We start from the raw sequence: 26,409 nt of genomic DNA on the forward strand, positions 1-26,409 counted from the left end.
TCAGTGTAAGTTTTGGTAAAGCCTGTGTGTAAGGTAAGAGTTGTTTTTTTTACATTAGAGTAATAGTTAAAGAACATATATGTTTAGAGTAGGGGTAAAATTTGATAGTTGGGATACTCAAAAATAAACAAACGTATAAACTGTATTATACCATGCAAGACTTTGATGTTTCATCACATTCTGTTTTGAAGGATTCTGGAAATGCATGTCTGTAGAAATGAATGGTTAATAAACCAGTAAATAAATTTCGAATTAAAGTTGACTATCAAAAACATTTTCAACTCAGATTTTACATACCCCCAGCAACGTCTAAGAACGTATTTTGACTGTTGGATGTACCAACAAGGTTTGTAGCATGGCACACGTATATTCCCTCATCTGATCTCTGTGTGTTTGTTATTGTCAATAATGGACTTGAGGTGGTACCTCCAGTATATCTACTGTTGCCATTTATATCTACGTTAGTTTGAACACCATCGGCCACTTTTCTCCAGAACACGTTAGTCTGAGTAGGAGTTCCGGTAACAATACAAAGTATGGTTACCTGTTGACCAATCAAAACACTGTAGGATGACTGTGGAATGCTAACATTAAGTAAGTCTGAAAGAAAAATCATTTTTATTGGCGTACGTTTAAAACTTTGAAATGATAATTATCATAATAAAAACTAATAAAGCGCTATATATATAAATACTCTTAGATGTTGTACAATCAGCATGGTTATTAAAGCAAAGATAAAATACTGTATTGATAAACACAACAAAAATGCATACCATTACAAAAAAAAGATCAATAATAAAAATACATGTTAAAACAAAATATAAACATTTCCAATTTTGTCTAAAATCATGCAAAACAAGCAAAAACCCCAAAAAAGAAATACAAAAACTAGCATTAGAATTTGATACAAAAAAGAAAACTTGTAAAAAAACAGAGAAAAAAAATTATAATAAAAAAGCAATGCGATAAAAATGAGTTTTTAGCTAAAATGTAGGTATATATATATATATATGTAAGTCATATAAATAACAGCTCAACAATGTTAGATCTGTTTATTTGCAAAAGCAAATTTTTATTTGCGAAAACTTATTTTTGTTCTTCCCTGACCGAGATATGAACTTATGCTACAGATATATCGTGGTACCAAATCGCCTGCACTGTAACCGGACCGCTAGACCTCTCGACCACCTATGCTCGACTAAGTTCTAGCTTTCAGTGGACGGAGGTTACCTTTCCTTGTCAGTTTTTACTTGGCCTCTTAACACAGTACATGATATATACGGCTTGAAGATGGAATATTACAGATTAGCCGACTTATCTATTGTGGAGAATCTTACAAATTAATGTAGACTGCAGTTACAAAAATGTATATGAATGTACAATTAATAGTTAAACCGTCAGTGTCTGTATGTTTAATATCTTCATACTCATTATGAATATATTTACTAGTTAAGGAGCGATAAACTTTCATTCATATCATAATTAATTTTAAAACTTTTTTGTTAAAACTTACATTCAGTCTTATTTACACAGTTTTGACTTAAATTAATATACATTATAGAGCAAAGGTGAAACAGAACGGTTGCAAGGTTACAACTTTACAAAGGAGACATGCAGCTTTTAACAATAAAACTAAATCGTGCCATGTAGTAAAAGACCAAGGCATGATAACATTTGCATATTTTTTATTCAAAGAACCGAGATGACCTTATTTGCCAATTAAAAATCTTATTTTACATTGTATTATTATAGCAATCACGCTTTTATAGATTTCTGGCATTCACATAATATTACAGAGTTGTTCATAGAAATGAGCTGTAATTTTTTACCTAACCTGGGACAATGGTATAACAGTACAGCATCAGAACACATTTTCAACTATTTGTCGAAAATAAACATACAATACTGAACTTTAAAAAAGTATAAATATTCTCAATAAAAGAATATTCACAGTTGCAAATTTCAACTAAGACGCTATACTAGCTGTCAGATAACTGCGAGTACTCTCAGATCTGTTCATTGTGTCTTTTTGTGTCGGGATGTATAAGTACCCGGCCACGTCCACTTATATGTTTGTCCATCTGATGAGTTAAGCTTTTTTCAACTGATTTGTATAGTTCGTTCTTATGTTGTACTGTTATACCACTGTCCCAGGTTAGGGGAGGGTTGGGATCCCGCTAACATGTTTAACCCCGCCACATTATTTATGTATGTGCCTGTCCCAAGTCATGAGTCCCTGTTATTTAGTGGTTGTCGTTTGTTTATGTGTTACATACTTGATTTTCGTTCATTTTTTTACATAAATAAGGCCGTTAGTTTTCTCGTTTGAATTGTTTTACATTGTCTTATCGGGGCCTTGTATAACTGACTATGCGGTATGGGCTTTGCTCATTGTTGAAGGCCGTACGGTAACTTATAGTTGTTAATGTCTGTGTCATTTTGGTCTTTTGTGGATAGTTGTCTCATTGGCAATCATACCACATCTTCTTTTTTATATTAGATAGACTATTTCATTAATGCAAAAGTGATGTACCTCCAGTGACATCCAGGAATGCCTGTGTACTTTGTGATGTACCAATAATATTGGTAGCAAAGCAAGCATAATGCCCTTCATCGTTGAGATCAGCATTATTAATTTGTAAAGATGGGCTACTGACTGAGGAACCACTATACTTGTTGTTACTGTTAGCTACAGTTATATCTGTGGTAATGCCATTCTTTATCTTTCGCCAGTAAACTGTTGTATGAGCTGGATTTGCTGTGACGGTACATACAAGGACAACAGAACTACCATAGTTGACATTGTATATCGGTTGTTGTATAGAAACAGTTGGTTGATCTAAAATTGTAAAACTCTATTTTAGTCCAAGTCTCTGGTTTAATAATTTGTATAACGTGTAAAATCATTTGTAAAATCATACGAAAACTGTAGCTATGTAATATTGGGAAAACAATCTTTTAATGAAATATGTAGTAGGAAATATGACTTAAATCAATAAAGCATCGCAATACTTATTTGCAACATGTGCACGTTATGTTTATAGATGTTTCGACACATTAATGACAAACAACTGCACAAAAAAAAAACATTTTAAAACAGAAAACATAAAATGTATCTATAAATATTTCGGATACAGATATCCTTCATCAGTATGCTTATGACGATGTAAACGGAATCATAGCACCTTACTTTTGTTTAATAGGAACAAGCGTTACAGGTATAAAATTTTACACCGGAAATCGCATGTATGATTCTAATTAATAAATGACTATAATATAGTTTCTGTCTCGCGTAGCGAGTTATTCAAAAGTGTGCCTACATATTTTGGGTTATAACGAATAGACAGAAAACATATGACAGTTTTCTTATAATTTTATTTTGTAAGGAGTAATTCATGTAATAATGTCGCTGACGGGACGGACACCTGACAAAATTATGTCCATGACCTGATAGAAAGAAAACTTCCAAACAATAAGAAGACGTTTCAATAAAAATTATTGTGCAATATAAACAGATACAATTCTATCATTTCACAGGTGACAGAGTTAAAATATTACAAGGGAAACTTAATAAATTTGTTCTCAGTGAAAAACACTGACCGATCTTAATCATATAATACTAAAATGTAAACATATTGACGAAGGTTACGCAACTACAACAGAGGCTGCGTAATTAAGTATCTAAGATGGAATTCGTAAATTTAAAATTATAACGAAAGTTAATTAGTAACAACATAACTACGTACTTATACATCCCAAATAAATCATATGAATAGATCCGTTCAAATTGAAATGGTATATTGCTAGATTGTTAGTTTTGACAAAATCAAAAATCCCTCAGAATCAAGGAACATTTTTAACATAACACTACTAACTAAAGTTCACCTTCATGGGGACAAAAGCGGTCTTGACTCAGATAAAGATCAAGTAACTGTTGAAATTCAATGATAAAGAAAACAAATTAATAGATTCCTAAACCCAATAAATGTGCCACTTGACAGAGATATTTTTGATAAGAAAACTAGAAACGTTATCACATTATAACCCCAATGAAAAGGTGTATTTTTAATCGTGCAGTGCTTTTCTTTGGGTTTTAATACTACACCGTTTCTGTTGTAATTTCTCATTGAAATCTACAATTATGCCAGTTTAGATGGCACTATGCTATATATTTATGATGTTTAAGTACACAGCCACGTTCTCATTGCGTAACTAGCATCAAAATTTGAAATTTAAAAATTCCTAGTTCATATCTATCAGTGCTATATATTTGGAATTTATAAATACACAGTACCTGTTCTCATTTCTTAAACGTAGTCAAACTTAGAAATTTAAGTATAACATCAGTTAAAATCGGTCATTCCTATTCATTGGGAATGTATGTCTATGCAGTCTCTCTTATTATAACATAACATTCAGCACTTTGGACATTTTAGTAATTTTACCAGTTCATATCACACATTCCTATTCTGTCAGGTTGGTATACATTCGTTTGATGTGTTTTAGCTTTTAATTTTGCTATTTGATAAGATATTTCTTTTTGAATTTTCCTCGGAGTTCAATATTTTTGTGATTTTTTTTGTAGCATAACATGTCGGGCTTTGATATTTTACCATATTGTGTAATCAAAAATACTGAAAATAAATATTTGTAAAATTGTATGGTTAATAAACCAGTGACTTTATCGTTTAAAAGTTAACTTTCAAAAAATATTTTGATGTTGTTAATAAACCACCAGATGTTTTCAAAAGCAACATACGGAATTGTAACATTAATAAAAATCTTTTTTTTTTAAAATATTATTCATGTTGACGGCGGATTAGAAAGAGAGCAATATGTCATACTTACTACCGACAACATCTAATAAGGTAGTTGCACTCTGTCCAGTTCCTACAATGTTTGTGGCATAACAGGTGTAGTTCGCTTCATCACTTAATGCAGCATCGTTGATAGTTAGAGTTGGAATGAGTAGCGTGGAACCAGAATATTTCCCGCCACTATTAGTGACGTCGATATTTGATGTTGTTCCACCTATAGTCTTCCGCCAGTAAACTTGGAAATTGGCGGGATTTGAAACGACTGAACATCCAAGAGTTATCGAACCGCCAAAATTAATTTGGTACCTAAGAAAGCTAACTTGTACTATTGGAACACCTACAAAAGAAAATGTATATACTAATGTGGCGCAATCTACACAACAAGTAACATTAAAACATCGAAATGCAATCCCTTCAATCAACTTTAAGAATAAAATCTTGGGCAATATCACCATATTATGACTTCAGTTTAAAGGAATAAATGACTTACAGTACAGTACTAAGGTGACCACCATATATCGTTGTTTCACTAACTTCTTTCTTTGTTGCATTTATGCGCCTATCCCAAGTCAGGAGCCTCAAACCTTTGTTAGTCGTGTATGATTTTAAACTTTAGTTTCTTATGTATAATTCTGAGTTTAGAATGAGGTCCATTATCACTGAATATACATATTTGTTTAGGAGTCAGCTGAAGGACTCGTCCGTGTTCGGGAGTTTTTCACTGCAATGAAGACCATTTTGTGTCCTTCGGCTGTTGTCTGCACTATGGCCGGGCTGTTGTCTCTTTGACACATTCCCCATTTTCATTCTCAATTTTATTGAACCAGATCAACTAAATGGTGGCAACATACTTGTTATTTGCTACTTTTGAAAGTAAACGTAGTGTATAGTTACATATGGTGCTATAATATTAGAAAAGTGATACTAAATGTAAATTGTTGCTGCAAAACCAATATAAAACATTTCGAAGTAAAACCCATATCAAGGATAAAAAGTTCGGAGTGAAATAAGAAAATCTTTAAAATATATTTTTTACATACCAGTCCAAAGTTCAGTAAAAGTAATTGTTTTATGTCTGTTATATTTGCTTTACGTCAAATTTTTTTTCATACAACACGCCGTTAGTTTACTTGTTTGAATTGATTCACATTTTGCATGATGAGGCTTTTTATGGCCACCTATATGTATTTTTGTATTGATAAAGACTGAATGATTGCGAATAATTGCTGATATTAAACCAAGTGAACTCTTTTGGATAGTTGTTTAATTAGGAATAATACATTATCTTATCTTTGTCATCGCATAAAATCCTACATACCTCCTGTAACGTCTAGGAACGTATTTTGACTGTTTGATGTACCAACAATGTTTGTAGCATAGCACACGTATATTCCCTCATCTGATCTCTGAGTGTTGGTTATTGTCAACGATGGAGTTGGGCTGGTACCTCCAGAATATCTACTGTTTTCATTAATATCTAAGTCAATTTGAACACCATTGGCCACCTTTCTCCAGAACACGTTATTCTGAGTAGGAGTTCCGGTAACAGTACACGATATGGTTACCTGTTGACCAATCAAAACACTGTAGGATGATTGTGGAATGGTTATTGTTAGTAAGCCTGCAAAGAAATATCACTTTCATTTTCATTTACATACTTCCAAAACGATGAGATATATAGGTATATAATTGAGACTTTACATGCACGCGATACTAGGTTATTACAGTCCGTTTCTCCTTTTAATTATCTACATTCTCATTGTGAATTCGTGTCCTTGTTAATGAGTTAAAAATTGTGGTACCTTCAAAATTAATCTTAAAACTTTTCGTTTTACATTTACACAGATTTGAAATTAACACTGGATATACATAAAGGTGACACAGTCTAAAGGCAACAGTAGTATACCGATGTTCAAAACTCACAAATCGATAGAAAAAAACACAAATCCGAGTCATAAACCAAAACCGAGGGAAACGCAGTAAATACAAGAGAATGACAACACAACATTAAAATGTAACACACACAGAAACGAACTAAGCATTAGACAAAATCCGATGAGAATAACAAATATAACATCAAAACTAAATACATGAATTTGGGATAGAAAAGTACCGTGAAACGTGTTATAATAATGTTAATTCACACTCAAATATAAGAGGAAACAAACGACACAAAAGAAACACAACGTTAATATGTAACACACACAAAAACGAACTATAATATAACAATGACCATATTCCTGACTTGGTAGAGGACATTTTTTAAAGAAAAAAATGGTGGGTTGAACCTGGTTTTGTGGCATGCCAAACCTCCCTCTTTTATGGCCATGTTAAATATAACATTAAAAGGACAACACAATATTACAGGACTACAATACAAATAAATAGGAGAACATAATTAATAAAGAAACATACGAATAATAGCTAACAAAAGGCAACAGGTTTAAAATTTAATACGCCAGAAGTGCGTTTTGTCAACACAAGACTAGTGACGCCCAGATACAAAAGTTTGAAAGCCAAAACAAGTACAAAGTTGAACAGCATCGAGGACCCAAAGTTAAAAAAAGTTGTGTCATCAACGGCCAGGGTTTTCTGTTAGGAACCAGAACATCCCTATTATTTAGAATAATTTATACTATTGCAAACAGTAAATTTTATAAAATGACTATACAAAAGATATATGATAAAACTGAAGTATTAACTTATTACAGGAAACAACTGAAATACATTACATAACCCGACGAAATGCAACACAGAATAAGTTCAAACTTCAACGCCAAGTGTCGTCATATTTGAAATTGTAAAAAATGACAAAAAAAGAACTGTTCAACAAATTGTCGGCATTCCAATGAGAACAAACTGTGTGCCTCTCCTTGCTGACCTTTTTTAATTAGCATATGAATCGAAGTTCCTTCAGACACTGGGCAAAAACAAGAAGATCGGAAAAGTTAGTTTATTCAATTTAACATTTATAAATAGCGATGATGCTCTTTTCGTTAACAAACCAAACTTTTCTGTTTGGTTTCCATAAATATATATATCCCTCAGAACTAGAAATTAAAGAAACGACAGACACGGCTTCCTCCGCCTCATTTTGCAAAATGAAAAATGACGTCACATTTGAATGAATAAGACTATCTGTCAAAAATAAGATAGAATTAGGATTGATTTAATATTATATTTGTACGAAATACTGATATTACATTTAATAACAATGAAAAAGGTGCTAAGCGGCCCAGTGGACACTACGGAGTTTTTCTGAGCTCTTGCAAAATTTAGATTTTTGAATCATTAGTAACGATAATTTGTCAAATTTCTGAAAGAACAGTATTTAAAACTATTAGTAACCATTATATGGTACAATAACTTTGCTCTTTTGAGTCTTGGAATGACAAAATCATTGAATTTCGACAGTGCCAACTCAACTGTAAACAAAGAAAAAATGGCGGAAACATATTCAAAGGTAGTCCAAAATGGTAATAACAACGACATGAGTGTGAAACCAATTTTCTTATTGGAATCAGATATGTTTGGTCCAAAACCCTCTGACAAAGATTTCCTTTTGCATCACGAACTTTACAAAATAATTGGTCAACTCATACCCTCTTCCCATCTGAGAGCCCTTCAAAGAGTTCGAGGTATGTGGCGAGTCTACACACAGAGTGAAGACGATCGCAGCAAGCTTCTAATATCAGGAATTGTGGTAAGAGACCGTTTGGTGAATTTTTATTCACAAAACCCTAGATTCCAAGGTAGTGTAAAGCCAGATCACGTTAAAATTCGAGTAAAAGACATTCCATGCTCGGCTGACGATGGTCAGATTACCTATTTCTTAGAGAATGCAGGGTGTAAGATACACAGATACTTTAGGGAGCGCATACGAGTTGATGGCTTAATAACAAACTGCCTATCAGGAGACCGAATATTTTATTGTGATCCGATGGAACATCCTTTTCCAAGACAAGTAACAATAGGAAACTACAGAGCAACAATCTTACATAAAGGTCAGCCAACTAAAAACAGAGACGACATAGTTTGTAAAAAATGCCTCGAAAAGGGCCACTTCATCAGCAATTGTCCAAATGATTGGACATGTAATATATGTAAAAAATCTGGACACAAACAGTCAGAATGTGAAGAGCCCTTTTCAGACAACAACAATGAACACAATGAAAATGAATCAACAAACACTGATGATGACAACACAGATTCAGAAACTGATGACAATAACAATGATGAAGCTGCACATGCTCAACAACATGAACCTGAAGTTGAACAAATGCAAGACATGCCTAACGAACAATCACAGAAAACGCTTACTCGTGATCTGAAGAAAACTCAAAACAAAAATTCACAAAAGGTACCTACTCATCAATCTCAACCTTCATTTCAATCAATCACCAATGAAGAGAATGACAAATGTACAGGAGATGCAGCAACACCAAGTTCTAAAAAAGCTAAAAAAAATCTGGTCAAAAGAAGACAACTTGTCAAAATGATTCGAAAGACGATAAACAAAGTTCAATGCAACAATTTCTAGTTGAGAAACAAACCAGTGCAACCACTCCTGGAAATAAAGTCTCAAAAAGGTCTGCAACAACTCCTACAACGGACCTTTTCGATAGAGAGAATCAAACAACCAAACCAAAAACACAAAGTTAAAAAGGAGAAATAAACATGTATAAACAATTATGTAGCTAACTCCTTTTTTTTCTGTTGGTTTATCATCTCTATATACTTTTTTGCTTACAATGATTTGTTTGTATATATTTTTATTATTATTCATACATATATGTATGACAAGCATATTCCTAAAGGTAAAAAACCACCTTGAAGACAATGCTTTTTATGTAAATTTAAAAAAAAACCAGTAAAAATACCAAAATATGTAGCGATGATTGTGATGGAATATTAGATTTCATACTTTCAAGAAGTAATAGAAAGAAGAGTAAAATAGAAAAGAACTGTAATGTTGTATGTTATAACATAATGTCAAAGAGTAATAGAAATAAAAAATGTATTGGTTTGTGTTATCAACTGGATCATGCAAAGAATACAAACATAATTAAAGAATGTTCTTTAATAAACAGACCTATACACAATACATATCTAATAATATTCCACAAATTTGCAATATCGATTCCTTTATGTATGAATTATCATACTAGAAAGAACAGTTTTCAAACAAAATATAACTTCCAACAGTTTTACTGGAGTAAGAATCTCAAAATTCCAATCTTATGCAGCTGGGAAAATAAATCCAAGAATCAACCAGTAATCCAGCAACATTTAACTGCAGATCATAATTACATCTGGAAAAAAACACACTGTACATGTAAATTCGTTCGTATTAATTGGCTTCAATATATTGCATCACTATACAAATGCACGCACAGATATAGATACTGGGAAGGAATTCCTAGTCAAAATTCAGCAATAGTATTGCTCACACACGTATGTATTCTTGTAAAAGTCTTCAGCATCACTAAATCCAAGAGTTTTAGTCTTCTTGTGAAACAAGAAAATTTATCCTATTACCAAATGGTGTCGAATATATCCGAAGTACCTACAAAAATAAAAACAAAATTGATACAATCAACTTCAACTAAAACAAAACATAGCAATATAAGTGCATTATTAGAACCAATAGAATTCAACAGAACAAAAACAATTAATAGAAATTACATGAGCAAACTATGGCTATTTATAGATGTGGGAAAATCCCTACACAAATTATTTAAAACATGTACACCTTTCCTGAACTGGTGTCCAATTTTTAGAATAGATAAAATATATATAAAAGATTATGTATTTATGATATGTATAGTTATTATAATCATGTTAAATATACTGTTGTTCTTAATGTATATATATATTTTTTTATACTATGCATGTTATTGTTGTTGTATACATGTATGTTTGTCAAACGTATTTAGTTTTAAAATACTCGCTTTAAGCTACAACAAATATAAGAATAATGAATAAAACTTTACATATCTGTTCCTTAAATTGTCAAGGACTAGTCCAAAAAGAAAAAAGAAATAGGCTTTATACTTGGTTAAAATATCAAAAAACAGATATACTTTTTATCCAAGAAACTCATTTTGTTAAAGAAATAGAAAATAAAGTAAGTAATGAATATGACGCAGATATTTTTCACAGTTTTGGCACAACACAATCAAAAGGAGTAGCTATATTTATTAAAAAAACAATAAACCCAAAGATAATTGATACTTTTACTGATCAAGAAGGTCGCATAATTCTTGTAAATGTTGAAATAAACAACAACATATTTTCTTTAATAAATTTATATGCACCTAATGAGAAAAAAAAGCGAAACATCTTCTTTAAAAATGTAAATAAAATAATCGAAGAACATAGTCTCGGAATTTTAGTAGTAGGGGGAGATATGAATGAAACATTGAGTAGTACAGATAGAAAGAATAATAATAAAAAAAGAGAACAAAAATTACAAATAGTTTGAAAACTTTAATAAAAACAAACAAACTAGAAGATATTTGGAGACAATTACATCCGAAACTATATCAATATACATGGAAGCGTAAAAATAAAGACGTTGAGGCAAGTAGAATAGATTATTTTCTAACGGGTAAAGAATTGAGAACAATGATAAAGTCGACAGATATAAGACCAGCCCTAATTTCTAGTACAGACCATCAGGCAATTTCATTGAAAATTAACATGTCCAATGATAATAAGGGTAAAGGGTTCTTTAAAATAAACAACAGCATACTAACTGACAAATCTTATAAAGATAAAATAGAAAAAGTTATAGACTATTTTATACTTAAAAGCAATTACACTGAAAATTTATCACAACTATGGGACCTGTTTAAAATTGAAGTAAGAGAATCAACGATACAGTTTTGCAAAAATAAATCTAGGCAAAGGAAAAATGAAATTCAAAATTTGGAAAAAAAACTTCAAACATTACAGAAAAGAAAGGATAATAATAAACCAAGTGAAGTAGAAAAGAACAAAATCAATTTATTAGAAAGTGAGATAGAATCTCTTTATAGTTATAAAGCAAAAGGTGCACAAATACGTTCAAGAATAAAATGGATAGAAGAAGGGGAAAAGAATTCTAAATTTTTTCTAGGATTAGAGAAAAGTAGACAAACAAGAAAAAATATAATAAATTTAAAAAATGATAAAGGGGAGATAATTACAAAACAATCAGAAATACTAAATTTAGAAAAGAAATATTATGAAAAGCTTTACACAAGCACTAAACCAGATAAAAATTTTATAAACACATATATTAAGGATACAAATATTAAACAATCAGTAAGTAAAGAAGAAAGCAATTCTCTAAATGGACTTCTATCAACAGAAGAATGTACAAAATCAATTTTTCAAATGAAATTAAATAAATCCCCAGGCCTAGATGGACTCTCAGTAGAGTTTTATAGAGAATTTTGGGACAAATTAAAGAATTATGCAATTCAAAGCTTTAATTATTGCTATAAAAAAGGAATGTTATCTGAATCACAAAAAATAGGCATAATTTCTCTAATATTTAAAAAAGGAAACCCCACTGAATTAGGTAATTACAGACCAATTACACTATTAAATGTTGATGTTAAAATTATTGCATATACATTAGCCCAAAGATTAAAACCTGTGATGTCAAAAATTATCCACAGTGACCAAAATGGATACATTAAAAACCGTTATATAGGTTTTAATATACGTCAGATACAAGACATTATAGATCATGCAGAAAAGTTAAAAATAGATGGAGCTATACTTTTTCTAGATTTTTCCAAAGCCTTTGATTCCCTAGAGTGGGAATTCATGTATCAATCACTAACAAAATTTGGTATAGAAAATTCTATGTTAAGATGGGTCAAAACCTTGTATGCAGATATCAAGGCATGTATTTCTAATAATGGATGGATTTCAAGCCCACTGAATATTTTTAGAGGAATTCGACAAGGATGTCCTTTAAGCGCCATTTTATTCGTCTTTGCAGTCGAAATATTAGCCTGTAGAATAAGAAACGACAATAATCTTAAGGGAATAAATATAAAGTTAGATGGAAAAACGCACAGCCTTATAATAAGCCAGTTAGCTGATGATACTACATTGTTTCTCTGCTCTAAAGATGAAATCTCTCAGTCATTTAATATAATTGAAGTATTTGGTTCTCTATCAGGACTTATTTTAAATCGAAGTAAAACTGAAGGATTAGGTTTCGGAAAATTAAAACATATTCAAGACAATTTTGAGAATATTAACTGGAGCAAAGAGACTGTTAAAAGCCTTGGCATTCACTTTGGATATAATAAATCTCAATGTATGAATTTAAACATAGAAAAACAACTTCAAAAATCTGAAAAAAATCTTAACTCATGGAAAAAAAGAAAGCTAACAATGATCGGAAAAGTAACTGTCGTGAAATCTCTAGCTATACCAAATATAACATATTTAGCTTCTGTAACTGATATCGACAAAGATTCACTATTTAAGTTTAAAAAAATGATTTATGAATTCATTTGGGACCATAAAAAAGAAAAAATTAAAAGAAAAACAATTAACATGAAAAAAACTGAGGGAGGACTTGGAATGATAGATATTGACAAGTTTATTGATGCAATAAAAATTAAATGGGTAAAAAGATTAATAGAAGGTGAACAGTCAAATTGGAAAATTATTCCCACATTATACTTTAATCAATATGGATCAAATTTTTTAATATTTCACATGAATCTGGATAATTTAAAATCAATAAATATCAAGAACAACAAAATCCCTAATTTTTACTTTGAAATACTTAAAACCTGGGTAAAATATGGCGGTGGTCAAACTAATAAACCAGAAAACTTTAGAACCATTAGACAACAAATTATATGGGGTAACAAATACATAAAGTTAAATGGGCACAGTTTAGTTTTTAATCATTGGATAAAAGACAACATAATCTATGTAAATGACATAATTGATGACAGAGGAAAAATATCAAAAAAAAAAATACTCAATAAGTTAAAATGTAAAAGAAATTGGATTGCAGAAATAATACAAATAAGAAAGAGCATACCAAATCATTGGAAAGATATATTACAAAAACAAAACTCATTAAAAACTATTGTTAATTGTAAAAAACAACTATGTTTAAAACAAGGCGCAATTATATATGATTTACAAAAAATTAATAATAAAGATATTTATGTCATCTTATCTAATGCAAATAAAGATATTCCTATAGGGTTTACAAAATGGCGAAAAGAACTAAATATAGATAAAATTCAACCAAAAATTAAATACACATTAAATTTTATTTTTAATTATTTAGAAGACAATAAATTAAAAATGGTTCGATGGAAATTATTACATTATACACTACCTGTAGGTACACATCTTTTCACATGGAAAATTAAAAACACCAATCTGTGTTCAGTGTGTGGGATACCGGATACTTATCAACACAATTTCATGGAATGTACTTATTTTAAAGTTTTTTGGAATAAAATTTGTATTTTATTAAATAGGCTTCATATTGGTGAGCATATAGTTACTTTAAAACACTTAGTAGTAGGATATAAAATAGAAGAGGACTCATTAAATGATATTAATTATCTCTTGACAGTCATCCTATTCACTCTAGACAAATGCAATTGTATTTCAAATAATAAAATAAATCAAGTTAATGTTTATGAAATATTTAAACAAGAATTTAAATACAGATATCATCTGATGGAGTATAGAAATAAAACAATAAGTAAGATGCTTAAAAATATTCAAAATTATATGTAATTGAAATGTATACAATTGTGTGGTGTGATAATCAATAGCTATGCTAGATTTTATATTGTACATGTATGTTGTAGTGGTCGGTTTTTCATTTTTTGTATGTATAAACAAACCAAACAAAACACTTTATTTAATGTAATATATAAAGCTAAAATGATTATAATTCAACACTGATTTGTTAAATTTACACCGAATATCATCAAGTAATTTATTGTGTGTATGTTCACTTTGTTGGTATCAAATCACATGTTAAAATCTTTATTCTTTCTATTATATTTCCAGAAACATCTAATCTTTTTCACTTTAGATACATTTATTTTGTTTCTATGACAAAATTGTTAACGAATAGTAAATAACACTTACCAAACAAGTTTTATCTAATCCAAAAATTTATTTTCACAACAAACATGTGCTTCCTTTTGCACTAGCTTTCGGACAATGATTTGTAACTAATCCAGCACAAAAGGTCAAGTACAATTAACTGGGTCAAAGATGTAAACACGGGACGATGAACACAAATTCGGAAGGCAAAATGATGTTCCGTAAACACGTGATTTATACTATGAAATTTTATTGTTAATATGCATACACTGTATTTAAAAGAATGTGTATGTGATATATATAATTAACACTTTAATACTTTAGTATACTTTACTGAACTTTTCCCTGGAAATTCAGTAACTAATTACAGGGATACTCGGGCTAACGCTGTAATCCGAGTAAATTGTTAAAGCAGCAGATATATAATAAAAGATATTAACTTTGCAAAAAAAAAAAAAAAAACAAAAAAAAAAACAATGAAAATTGCAATACTGAGGTAGCAATTAGACAACTACCTATATTCTATGTCCGGTTAATTCAGAATCAAACTGCAACCGTAATGCATCGTACTAATTACGTTGAACCAAATCAAATATAATATAGTTGTTAATGTCTGTGTTATTTTGGTCTTTTGTGGATAGTTGTCTCATTGGCAATCATACCACATCTTCTTTTTTATATTAGATAGACTATTTCATTAATGCAAAAGTGATGTACCTCCAGTGACATCCAGGAATGCCTGTGCACTTTGTGCTGTACCAATAACATTGGTAGCAAAGCAAGCATAATGCCCTTCATCGGTGAGATCAGCATTATTAATTTGTAAAGATGGGCTACTGACTGAGGAACCACTATACTTGTTGTTACTGTTAGCTACAGTTATATCTGTGGTAATGCCATTCTTTATCTTTCGCCAGTAAACTGTTGTATGAGCTGGATTTGCTGTGACGGAACATACAAGGACAACAGAACTACCATAGTTGACATTGTATATCGATTGTTGTATAGAAACAGTTGGTAGATCTAAAATTGTAAAACTCTATTTTAGTCCAAGTCTCTGGTTTAATAATTTGTATAACGTGTAAAATCTTTTGTAAAATCATACGAAAACTGTAGCTATGTAATATTGGGAAAACAATCTTTTAATGAAATATGTAGTAGGAAATATGACTTAAATCAATAAAGCATCGCAATACTTATTTGCAACATGTGCACGTTATGTTTATAGATGTTTAGACACATTAATGCCAAACAACTGCACAAAAAAAAATATTTTAAAAAAGAAAACATAAAATGTATCTATAAATATTTCGGATACAGATATCCTTCATAAGCTATTATGCTTATGACGATGTAAACGGAATCATAGCACCTTACTTTTGTTTAATTGGAACAAGCGTTACAGGTTTACAATTTTACACCGGGAATCGCATGTATGATTCTAATTAATAAATGACTATAATATAGTTTCTGTCTCGCGTAGCGAGTTATTCTAAAGTGTGCCTACATATTTTGGGTTATAACGAATAGACAGAAAAAATATGACAGTCCTTCCTTATAATTTTATTTTGTAAGGAGTAATTCATGTAATAATGTCGCTGACGGGACGGACACCTGACAAAATTATGTCTATGACCTGATAGAAAGAAAACTTCCAAACAATCAGAAGACGTTTCAAGAAAAATTATTGTGCAATATAAACAGATACAATTCTATCATTCCACAGGTGACAGAGTTAAAATATTACAAGGGAAACTTAAGAAATTCGTTCTCAGTGAAGAACACTGACCGATTTTAATCATATAATACTAAAATGTAAACATATTGACGAAGGTTACGCAACTACAACAGAGGCTGCGTAATTAAGTATCTAAGATGGAATTCGTAAATTAAAAATAATAACAAAAGTTAATTAGTAACTACATAACTACGAACTTATGCATCCCAAATAAATCATATGAATAGCTCCGTTTAATTTGAAATGGTATATTGCTAGATTGTTAGTTTTGACAAAATCAAAATTCCCTCAGAATCAAGGAACATTTTTAACATAACACTACTAACTAAAGTTCACGTTCATGGGGACAAAAGCGGACTTGACTCAGATAAAGATCAAGTAACTGTTGAAATTCAATGATAAAGAAAACAAATTAATAGATTCCTTAACCCAATAAATGTGCCACTTGACAGAGATATTTTTGATAAGAAAACTAGAAACGTTATCACATGATAACCCCAATGAAAAGGTGTATTTTTAATCGTTCAGTGTTTTTCTTTGGGTTTTAATACTACACCGTTTCTGTTGTAATTTCTCATTGAAACCTACAATTATGCCAGTTTAGATGGCACTATGCTATATATTTATGATGTATAAGTACACAGACACGTTCTCATTGCGTAACTAGCATCAAAATTTGAAATTTAAAAATTCTTAGTTCATATCTATCAGTGCTATATATTTGGAATTTATAAATACACAGTACATGTTCTCATTTCTTAAACGTAGTCAAACTTAGAAATTTAAGTATAACATCAGTTAAAATCGGTCATTCCTATTCATTGGGAATGTATGTCTATGCAGTCTCTCTTATTATAACATTACATTCAGCACTTGTGACATTTTAGTAATTTTACCAGTTCATATCACACATTACTATTCTGTCAGGTTGGTATACATTCGTTTGATGTGTTTTAGCTTTTAATTTTGCCATTTGATAAGGTATTTGTTTTTGAATTTTCCTCGGAGTTCAATATTTTTGTGATTTTTTTTGTAGCATAACATGTCGGGCTTTGATATTTTACCATATTGTGTAATCAAAAATACTGAAAATAAATATTTATAAAATTGTTTGGTTAATAAACCAGTGACTTTATCGTTTAAAAGTTAACTTTCAAAAAATAGTTTGATGTTGTTAATAAACCACCAGATGTTTTCAAAAGCAACATACGGAATTGTAACATTAAAAATCATTTTTTTTTAAATATTATTCATGTTGACGGCGGATTAGAAAAATAGCAATATGTCATACTTACTACCGACAACATCTAATAAGGTAGTTGCACTCTGTCCAGTTCCTACAATGTTTGTGGCATAACATGTGTAGTTCGCTTCATCACTTAATGCAGCATTGTTGATAGTTAGAGTTGGAATGAGTAGCGTGGAACCAGAATATTTCCCGCCACTATTGGTGACGTCGACATTTGATGTTGTTCCACCGATAGTCTTCCGCCAGTAAACTTGGAAGTGGGCGGGATTTGAAACGACTGAACATCCAAGAGTTATCGAACCGCCAAAATTAATTTGGTACCTAAGAAAGCTAACTTGTACTATTGGAACACCTACAAAAGAAAATGTATATACTAATGTGGCGCAATCTACACAACAAGTAACATTAAAACATCGAAATGCAATCCCTTCAATCAACTTTAAGAATAAAATCTTGGGCAATATCACCATATTATGACTTACAGTACAGTACTAAGGTGACCACCATATATCGTTGTTTCACTTACTTCTTTCTTTGTTGCATGTATGCGCCTATCCCAAGTCAGTAGCCTCAAACCTTTGTTAGTCGTGTATGATTTTTAATGTTAGTTTCTTATGTATAATTCTGAGTTTAGAATGAGGTCCATTATCACTGAATATACATATTTGTTTAGGAGTCAGCTGAAGGACTCGTTCGGGTTCGGGAGTTTTTCACTGCAATGAAGACCATTTTGTGGCCTTCGGCTGTTGTCTGCACTATGGCCGGGCTGTTGTCTCTTTGACACATTCCCCATTTTCCTTCTCAATTTTATTGAACCAGATCAACTAAATGGTTGCAACATACTTGTTATTTGCTACTTTTTGAAAGTAAACATAGTGTATAGTTACAGATGGTGCTATAATATTAGAAAAGTGATACAACATGTAAATTGTTGCTGCAAAACCAATATAAAACATTTCGAAGTAAGATCCATATCAAGGATAAAAAGTTCGGAGTGAAATAAGAAAATCTTTAAAATATACTTTTTACATACCAGTCCAAAGTTCAGTGAAAGTAATTGTTTTATGTCTGTTATATTTGCTTTTCGTCAATTTGTTTTTTCATACAACAGGCCGTTAGTTTACTTGTTTGAATTGATTCACATTTTGCATGATGAGGCTTTTTATGGCCACCTATACGTATTTTTGTATTGATAAAGACTGAATGATTGCGAATAATTGCTGATATTAAACCAAGTGAACTCTTTTGGATAGTTGTTTAATTAGGAATAATACATTATCTTATCTTTGTCATCGCATAAAATCCTACATACCTCCTGTAACGTCTAAGAATGTATTTTGACTGTTTGATGTACCAACAATGTTTGTAGCATAGCACACGTATGTTCCCTCATCTGATCTCTGAGTGTTGGTTATTGTCAATGATGGAGCTGAGGTGGTACCTCCAGAATATCTACCGTTACCATTTATACCTACGTTTGTTAGAACACCATTGACCACCTTACTCCAGAACACGTTAGTCTGAGTCGGAGTTCCGGTAACAGTACACGATATGGTTACCTGTTGACCAATCAAAACACTGTAGGATGATTGTGGAATGGTGATATTTAGGAAGCCTGCAAAAAAAAGTCACTTTCATTTTCATTTATGTACTCCCAAAACAATGAAATATATACGTATCTATTTCAGACGTTACATGCACCCGAAAATAATTTCCCATTTTTATTATCTACAACTCATTATGAATCATTTTATTGTTAATCAATCAAAAACTATAATATCTTCAATAATAAATCTTAAAACTGTTCTTTTAATCTTTTACATTTACACAGATTTACAATTAACAATTGAGAAAAATAAAGGTGACACAGTATAATTGCCGATGTGAAAACTGTACAATAGAGATATGTGGCATTTTTGAAAATCAAAATAAACTATGGCATAAAATAAGCTATGCCTTATAGTTGTTAATGTCTCTGTCAATTTGGTCTTTTGTGGATAGTTGTGTCATTGGGAATAATACCACATCTTCTTTTGTATATGTTGTATTATTTTAATTTTAGTTTCGTGTGTACAATTTGGAAATTAGTATGGCCGTCATTATCACTGAACTAGTATATATTTGTTTAGGGGCCAGCTGAAGGACGCCTCCGGATGCGGGAATTTCTCGCTACATTAAAGACCTGATGGTGACCTTCTGCTGTTGTTTTTTCTATGGACAGGTTGTTGTCTCTTTGACACATTCCCCATTTCCATTCTCAATTTTATATAAAAAAAAAACCAGACAGGACGTTATTCATTAATAAAAAAAAACAATTTTTTTAACAGACATGAACCACAATCAATCATATTTCTATTTCTTGCACATGGATAATGTGACAGATTTTTCATGTGCATGATCACTTCTCTCCTATGATATGAGTATTATGGTTAAATGCAAAATTTTGAAAAGTACGATGGAATTCTTACTTAGTTGTACTATTTTTAAAACCGAGTTAATGATCCAGGCAACAAAGACATATACTATTTCATTCATGCATATTTATATAACTTACCTCCAATCACATCTAGGAACGTTTGCGAACTTTGTCCGGAACCAACACTATTGGTAGCAAAGCAAACATAATATGCTTCATCGTTTAGATCAACGTTATTTATCTGTAGAGACGGGCTACTGACTGAGGAACCACTATACTTGTTGTTACTGTTAACTACATTTATATCTGTGGTAACGCCATTCTTTATCTTTCGCCAGTAAACTGTTGTATGAACTGGATTCGCTGTGACGGAACATACAAGGACAACAGAACTACCATAGTTGACATTATATATCGATTGTTGTAAATTAACGCTTGGTATATCTGCAAATGTCAAATTCTATATTAATCCTAGCTCCTAAAGGAGGGACGAAAGATACCAGAGGGAAAGTAAAACTCATAAATCGAAAATAAACTGACAACGCCATGGTTAAAATTGAAAAAGACAAACAGACAAACAATAGTACATATGACACAACACAGAAAACTAAAGAATAAGCAACACGAACCCCACTAAAACCTAGGGGTGATATCATGTGCTTCGGAAGGGTAAATAGATCCTGTTCCACATGTGGCACCCGTCGTGTTGCTCATGTTTTAACACATTCGGTAAAATGTCTAGTGCGGTAGGTCACATTCATGAAAGGGAAGGAGATTGTAGTTTCGACGTAAGGAACATATCTAATATTATCTGTGAAACGGTTATTCCAAAACGGTCAGCCAAATCGTGATGGCCTCCGTAAAATTTACGAAGGGATGATTTCAACTCCATCATTTGGAACTCTTGGTTTTATAGCTTCATTGTATGCAGCAACCCTCTATCAAGAGAATCATGATAAGAAATACAAGCACGGGAATATCGAATCAATTGGGAGATATATACCCCGTATGCAGGTGCTGCTGGAATGTTGCTACTTCGAAATGGAAAGTTCACAATTGGAAAGCTGAAATCATCTCTTTTCTCGTAAAGTTTTGTTTTCAATCGAACACCATTGTCAATGTTTAGATATAAGTCAAGATATGAGGCCGACTTTACTGTACCTGTAGTATCATTTATCTCTAGTTCGATGGGAGATATGCGTTCGACATAGTCACCAACGTTTGAATTATTTAGTGAGAGAACAGCATCTATATAGCAAACAGTAAAGTTAAAGGATATTGTGAACTTATTATCTTTCTTCCTAAAAAGTTCCTGTACCAAGCCAACCTCATAATAATAAAGAAACAAGTCGGCAAGAAGAGGTGCACAATTGGAAGACAAAATAGAAGACAGGAAGTATGAATCTAACGAACTCGCAGCTTCTGAATTCCAGTTGATCGCTTATTTCAAATATAAATCATATCTTACTAGACTTACTAAAAACCATTCGCTTCAACGGGTTGAGGGTAAAGACTTTTTGTCTTTGATTTGCATGAAATAATTGTCATTGTACTGAGGAAATAAAATACACGATTAATCTTCTTCTTAAAAGTATTGAAACAAGCTGAAAGATATCAATACATTTGTTGAAATAAATATTAAAATTACCTAGAACTGTTAATGTTATGGTATTGGAGTTGGCTGTGACTAATCCATTGGTTGCCTGACAGTAATATTGTCCCGCATCAGACAAAGCCACGTTTGATACAGTCAATGAAGGGTTGATGGTATTGCCGTTGGAATATTTCGAAGAAGAAGCAATATTAATGACTTGGTTGTTAAAGTACCAAGAGATAGATGTCGCGGTTCCAGTAATTACACAGTTCATTACAACTAAGGTACCCACATTCTGTTGATACTGTGTCTGAGGCGCATTCACAGATAACGGGTCTGCAAATAAATAAAATAAATATTGAATTTATCAATTATTTTCTATTCTATCCGTTGGAAGATAAAGTCTAACGTCTGATTTTGTCAGACTAATAAATGGTAGAAAAATCATACAATGCGAAATAAAAAGAAACAATATTGTTTTCATTGATAAAGGTTTGGCAAATGACAGTAACCTTTGAAATATGAGATACGACAGTGGTAAAGTCAGCATTCATCGAAAAAGTGTCTGAAAATCAAACTAAAACACTCGTCATTTAAAATACAACAGTGCTGCTTATCATTCAGTTATTAAAAATCTCTAAATAAAACAAAAAAATACAAATATCGAAATTCTTAAATTTTACTTTCAGATATAGTGATGATGTGCTATCGCTGAATATCCCATTTTTCAACCAGTAATTATATCTCATATTTCAAAAAGTGAAATCACAAAAATACTGAACTTAGAGGAAAATCTTATCGGAAAGTCCATAATCACGTGGCAAAATCAAATAACAAAACACATCAAAAGCGAATGGACAAGAACTGTCATATTCCTGACTTGGTACATGTATTTTCAAATGTAAAAAATGGTGGATTAAACCTGGTTTTATAGCGCTAACCCTCTCACTTTGATGACAGTCTCATCACATTCCGTTATATTTAAAATGATTCGTAAACTAAAAAGACATAATAAATAAAATAGTCAAAATATGGGAACAGCAGTCATCATCGTGTAACAATTTTAAAAGGAACAATTTATCAGAACACAAAAACATCTATTAACAAACACATTCATTTATTCAAGTGAACTTAAAATTCAGGATTATTCTGATATTAAAAGAACTGCTTCATACATTGATCGTTTCGCCAACATTCACACAGATGACAAACCTGATCCAAATATCATGTTTTATTTTTAGAAATTTTCCTGTGAAGTCACTTGTTTTGTGGCGTTGATACGTCGTATGACGCCTAGTTCATAATCATCTTCTTCTGTCATACATTAATGTTAGGTGTTCATTGTTATTCTGTGGCTTACATGTTGAAATTTAATATTGTATTATTTATTTATGTGTTTGTCTGTATTGAGTGTTCTTGCATTTATTTGTACTGTATTCCTGTCACGTATTGATGGCATTTGAACGGTAAATATGACATTGACATATAAGCGGGAGGTTTGGCTAGCAATACAACCAGGCGAAACAACCGTTTATCTTAAAATATCATATACATGGTCAGAAGTATGTCAGTTTGTATCAGATAGTCCGTTTCTATGTACGTTTGCGTTTGTTTTTGTTACAGTTCAGTGTTTTTGTTTTCCTTTTGATTTTTCTTATAGTTGATATGTTTCCCTCAGTTTTGGTTTGTGACCCTGTATTTAGTTCCGTTAAACCGATTTATGATTATTGAACAGTGGTATACTACTATTGCCGTTATTTGTAAGCGTACCATTAACTGTTAACTGAAGACTGGCTGTCTGGAGGTTATTACCACGTGTCTCTGAATGTTGTACATCACAGAAAAGTGTCTGTCCATTGTTACTTATACTTGGATTCCATGATAGTGATACGGTAACAGTATGGGTACTGTCAGACTGCAGTACTGATGATTGTGTGATGCCAGTACTGAACTGACTGTTACCTATCCTCAGAGTCATTGTTGGCGAAGGATTTCCTCCTGTGCTTATACACGTCCACTGATAGGTATTACCAGTCAAAAGAGTTTGAGGTCCAGTCAACGTCGGTTGACTTGGTTCGACTGTAAGAAGTTATACGCATCGAGTTATATTCAATTTGAAATTTGTAATTTCTAGTGAGTATTTTAAAAAAGCATATATCGTTGTGTCTAATTATTAACTCACACGTATGTTGTTACAATAACATAGTTTCTAACATTATAACACAGTTTCTTATGAAATAATATAAGTTCTGTTGAAAAAACATAATTTCTATTGAAGGAACATAATTTCTATTAAAATAACATAGTTTCTGTTAGAAAAACATATTTATTTTTTAAATAACAATATTTGTATGAAAATATGATGCTATATAATAGAAAGGCGTGTTTGAATATTCTGATTTACTTCATTCTGATGCATGAACATTGTTAATTCGAATATCAAATATATTCACTTTGATCTCATTTCATTTTAAAATGGTTTGTCTTATAATTACAGTGTATACATTTTTATTACCATCTATGTTGTATGAATCTATTTTAAGTGCTGAAGAAATTTTAATTAAGTGCATGTTATCCCTGCAAGATAATGGTACATACTGTAAACTTGGAAGTACCATGTTGCGCTCAGATAGCTCTCTAATTCTGAACTATTAACCCGACATTCAAATACAGCAATATGATGACTTCCGTTGGCAACAAAGTTATATGTGTTTGTTGTAACTCCATTTGTAGTGTTGAATGTTGTATCTAACAACTTATTTACACGGTACCAATATACTGTGGGTGCAGGATTGCCACCGGTTGATGTACATGTTAACGTTACAGAGTTACCATCAAGTATAAACGTCGGACCAGTGATTATTGGAATATCAGGAGCTAAAAAAATACAACATATCAATATGTGGATATAGTTGAAAAAGACGAATATATATATCAGATGATATGCATTTAGAATAATTTCAAAGTACATTAAAACTGTTAAAACCTCGAAATGTCTGGAGTGTAAAAACACCTCATCTTCTATCTCAGATTATAATATCAAGTTTATTAAAAATGAATACGCGTCGACGTGAAACTGCCTTTGAGATTATCAAATCGACAATTGACGGTGGCAACTCTTCAACTACAGTACTTTTATTCCTTAATTAGTAATCTATATTTAACACTAGGACTGCATTCTCTTAATCATATGTTTTTAACAATTGTGTTTAGGTCATTCTTTCGTGTAGATTAATCAATAAAAGACAGCATATTATATTTTGAAATTAAAACCAATGATTGAAAGCAAGTAATAAACAAATGGAAAGGACAATTGTAAAAGCATATCTATGTCAGTTATTATAACACATATCCGTGATATCCTAGATTTTTCCTAAATTGACAATGATTTCTTGTCGGCACAATCTGCTCTATCTCATCTTCCGCTAAGTGTTAGGTCAGGATATTATGATGACATCAGGAATTAAGTTGTTAGTTAGAAAAAAAATGATTTTTTATGGGAAGATCTAGTGGTTTAATTTGGATTATAATTTTTTTTTCTGCCAGATTTTTCTCTTGTGTTATATTTTCGTTTCACAAGATGTCTCTGATTTTATTTCTACATACCATCATACAGTCTATGTGCTTTTAAAACTGGCCCTGTTAAACAGAACACTTGTCTGTGTAAGGGTTATCTTTCAGAACATATTTTTTCTTGTTATGAAAAATCTTTCGCACCCGTAAAAGATATTGACGAATTCATTTTTCAAAATGCTCATTATATCCTCAGGTTGTTACGTTTTATTTTGACGAAAGCTATCTGGAGACTATACATGAGCCTCTTATGCGCATGATATAAGTTACATCTCTCTTTTACTGGTAAACCAGAAGTGAAGAGACCTAAGGTCCATCGAAAAATGTCATAATCTAAATTTTGTTCTTAGCATATTTCTCTTTCAAAAAGCCGTATTTACCAACAATATATTTTCGCTAAATTGTTAGTTCCGACACATACATATTTGTTGAAAAAAGGTATGCTAACATTAAATTTGAGCTTTATCCTCTTTTATATTTGAAATTTCACGATTGATGACATAACTCATTCAACATGTATGTTAAGAACAAGTGTCTTTTAATTTGAGGTCCTTGGTTTATGACCTTCAATTTGAGCTCAACTTTGACGTTCTAGATAAGGAATGTTGCTTTTATTTCATTTGTATATATAATAAAGCAATGAGACTTTTTGCATTGAGGTGCAAGCCATATTACCTTGGCAAAGACAACTGGAAGTGACCTTGTGCAAACCGGAAGAATAGAATGTGTGTAATGCACAAGCATATAAAACCATATGTTTTAGGAATCCGTGTCAAGAAAACTATCAAATTATACAGGACGTGTCATTTTTCAAACCGGATGTATCAAATTATCTCAATTATATAAAAGTTAAAAAAAAAGTGTCTAGTAATCATATATTTTTTAAATCATCGTACAATCAGCTATCATTTTACCAGGGAATGACAT

At 31.4% G+C, this 26,409-nt stretch overlaps 1 protein-coding gene across 1 annotated transcript; it reads right to left on the reverse strand.

Moving 5' to 3' along the window:
* Window positions 1-289: 289 nt before the first annotated feature.
* On the reverse strand, window positions 290-26,409 carry LOC134705928 (hemicentin-1-like). The gene is made up of 12 exons (XM_063564644.1): window positions 26,379-26,409; window positions 24,508-24,786; window positions 23,680-23,988; window positions 21,964-22,245; window positions 20,454-20,759; window positions 19,212-19,514; window positions 17,946-18,251; window positions 15,630-15,935; window positions 6,136-6,438; window positions 4,849-5,154; window positions 2,534-2,839; window positions 290-600 (listed from the first exon to the last, which is right to left on the reverse strand). The coding sequence occupies exons 1-12, from the start codon at window positions 26,407-26,409 to the stop codon at window positions 290-292; spliced, it is 3,348 nt and encodes a 1,115-aa protein (XP_063420714.1).

This window comes from Mytilus trossulus, chromosome 1 (genome assembly GCF_036588685.1).
Source record: "Mytilus trossulus isolate FHL-02 chromosome 1, PNRI_Mtr1.1.1.hap1, whole genome shotgun sequence".
NCBI classification, from domain to species: Eukaryota; Metazoa; Mollusca; class Bivalvia; order Mytilida; family Mytilidae; genus Mytilus; species Mytilus trossulus.

Bases quoted from the DNA above. Each gene is read 5' to 3' on its own strand.
- LOC134705928 (XM_063564644.1), bottom strand. From the start codon at position 26,409: ATGTCATTCCCTGGTAAAATGATAGCTGATT. The intron at 20,760-21,963 runs GTAATTTTAATA...TGACATTTGCAG, and splicing joins CATAACATTAACAGTTCTAG to ATATACCAAGCGTTAATTTA. The intron at 18,252-19,211 runs GTATGTAGGATT...TTTCTTTTGTAG, and splicing joins ATTCTTAGACGTTACAGGAG to GTGTTCCAATAGTACAAGTT.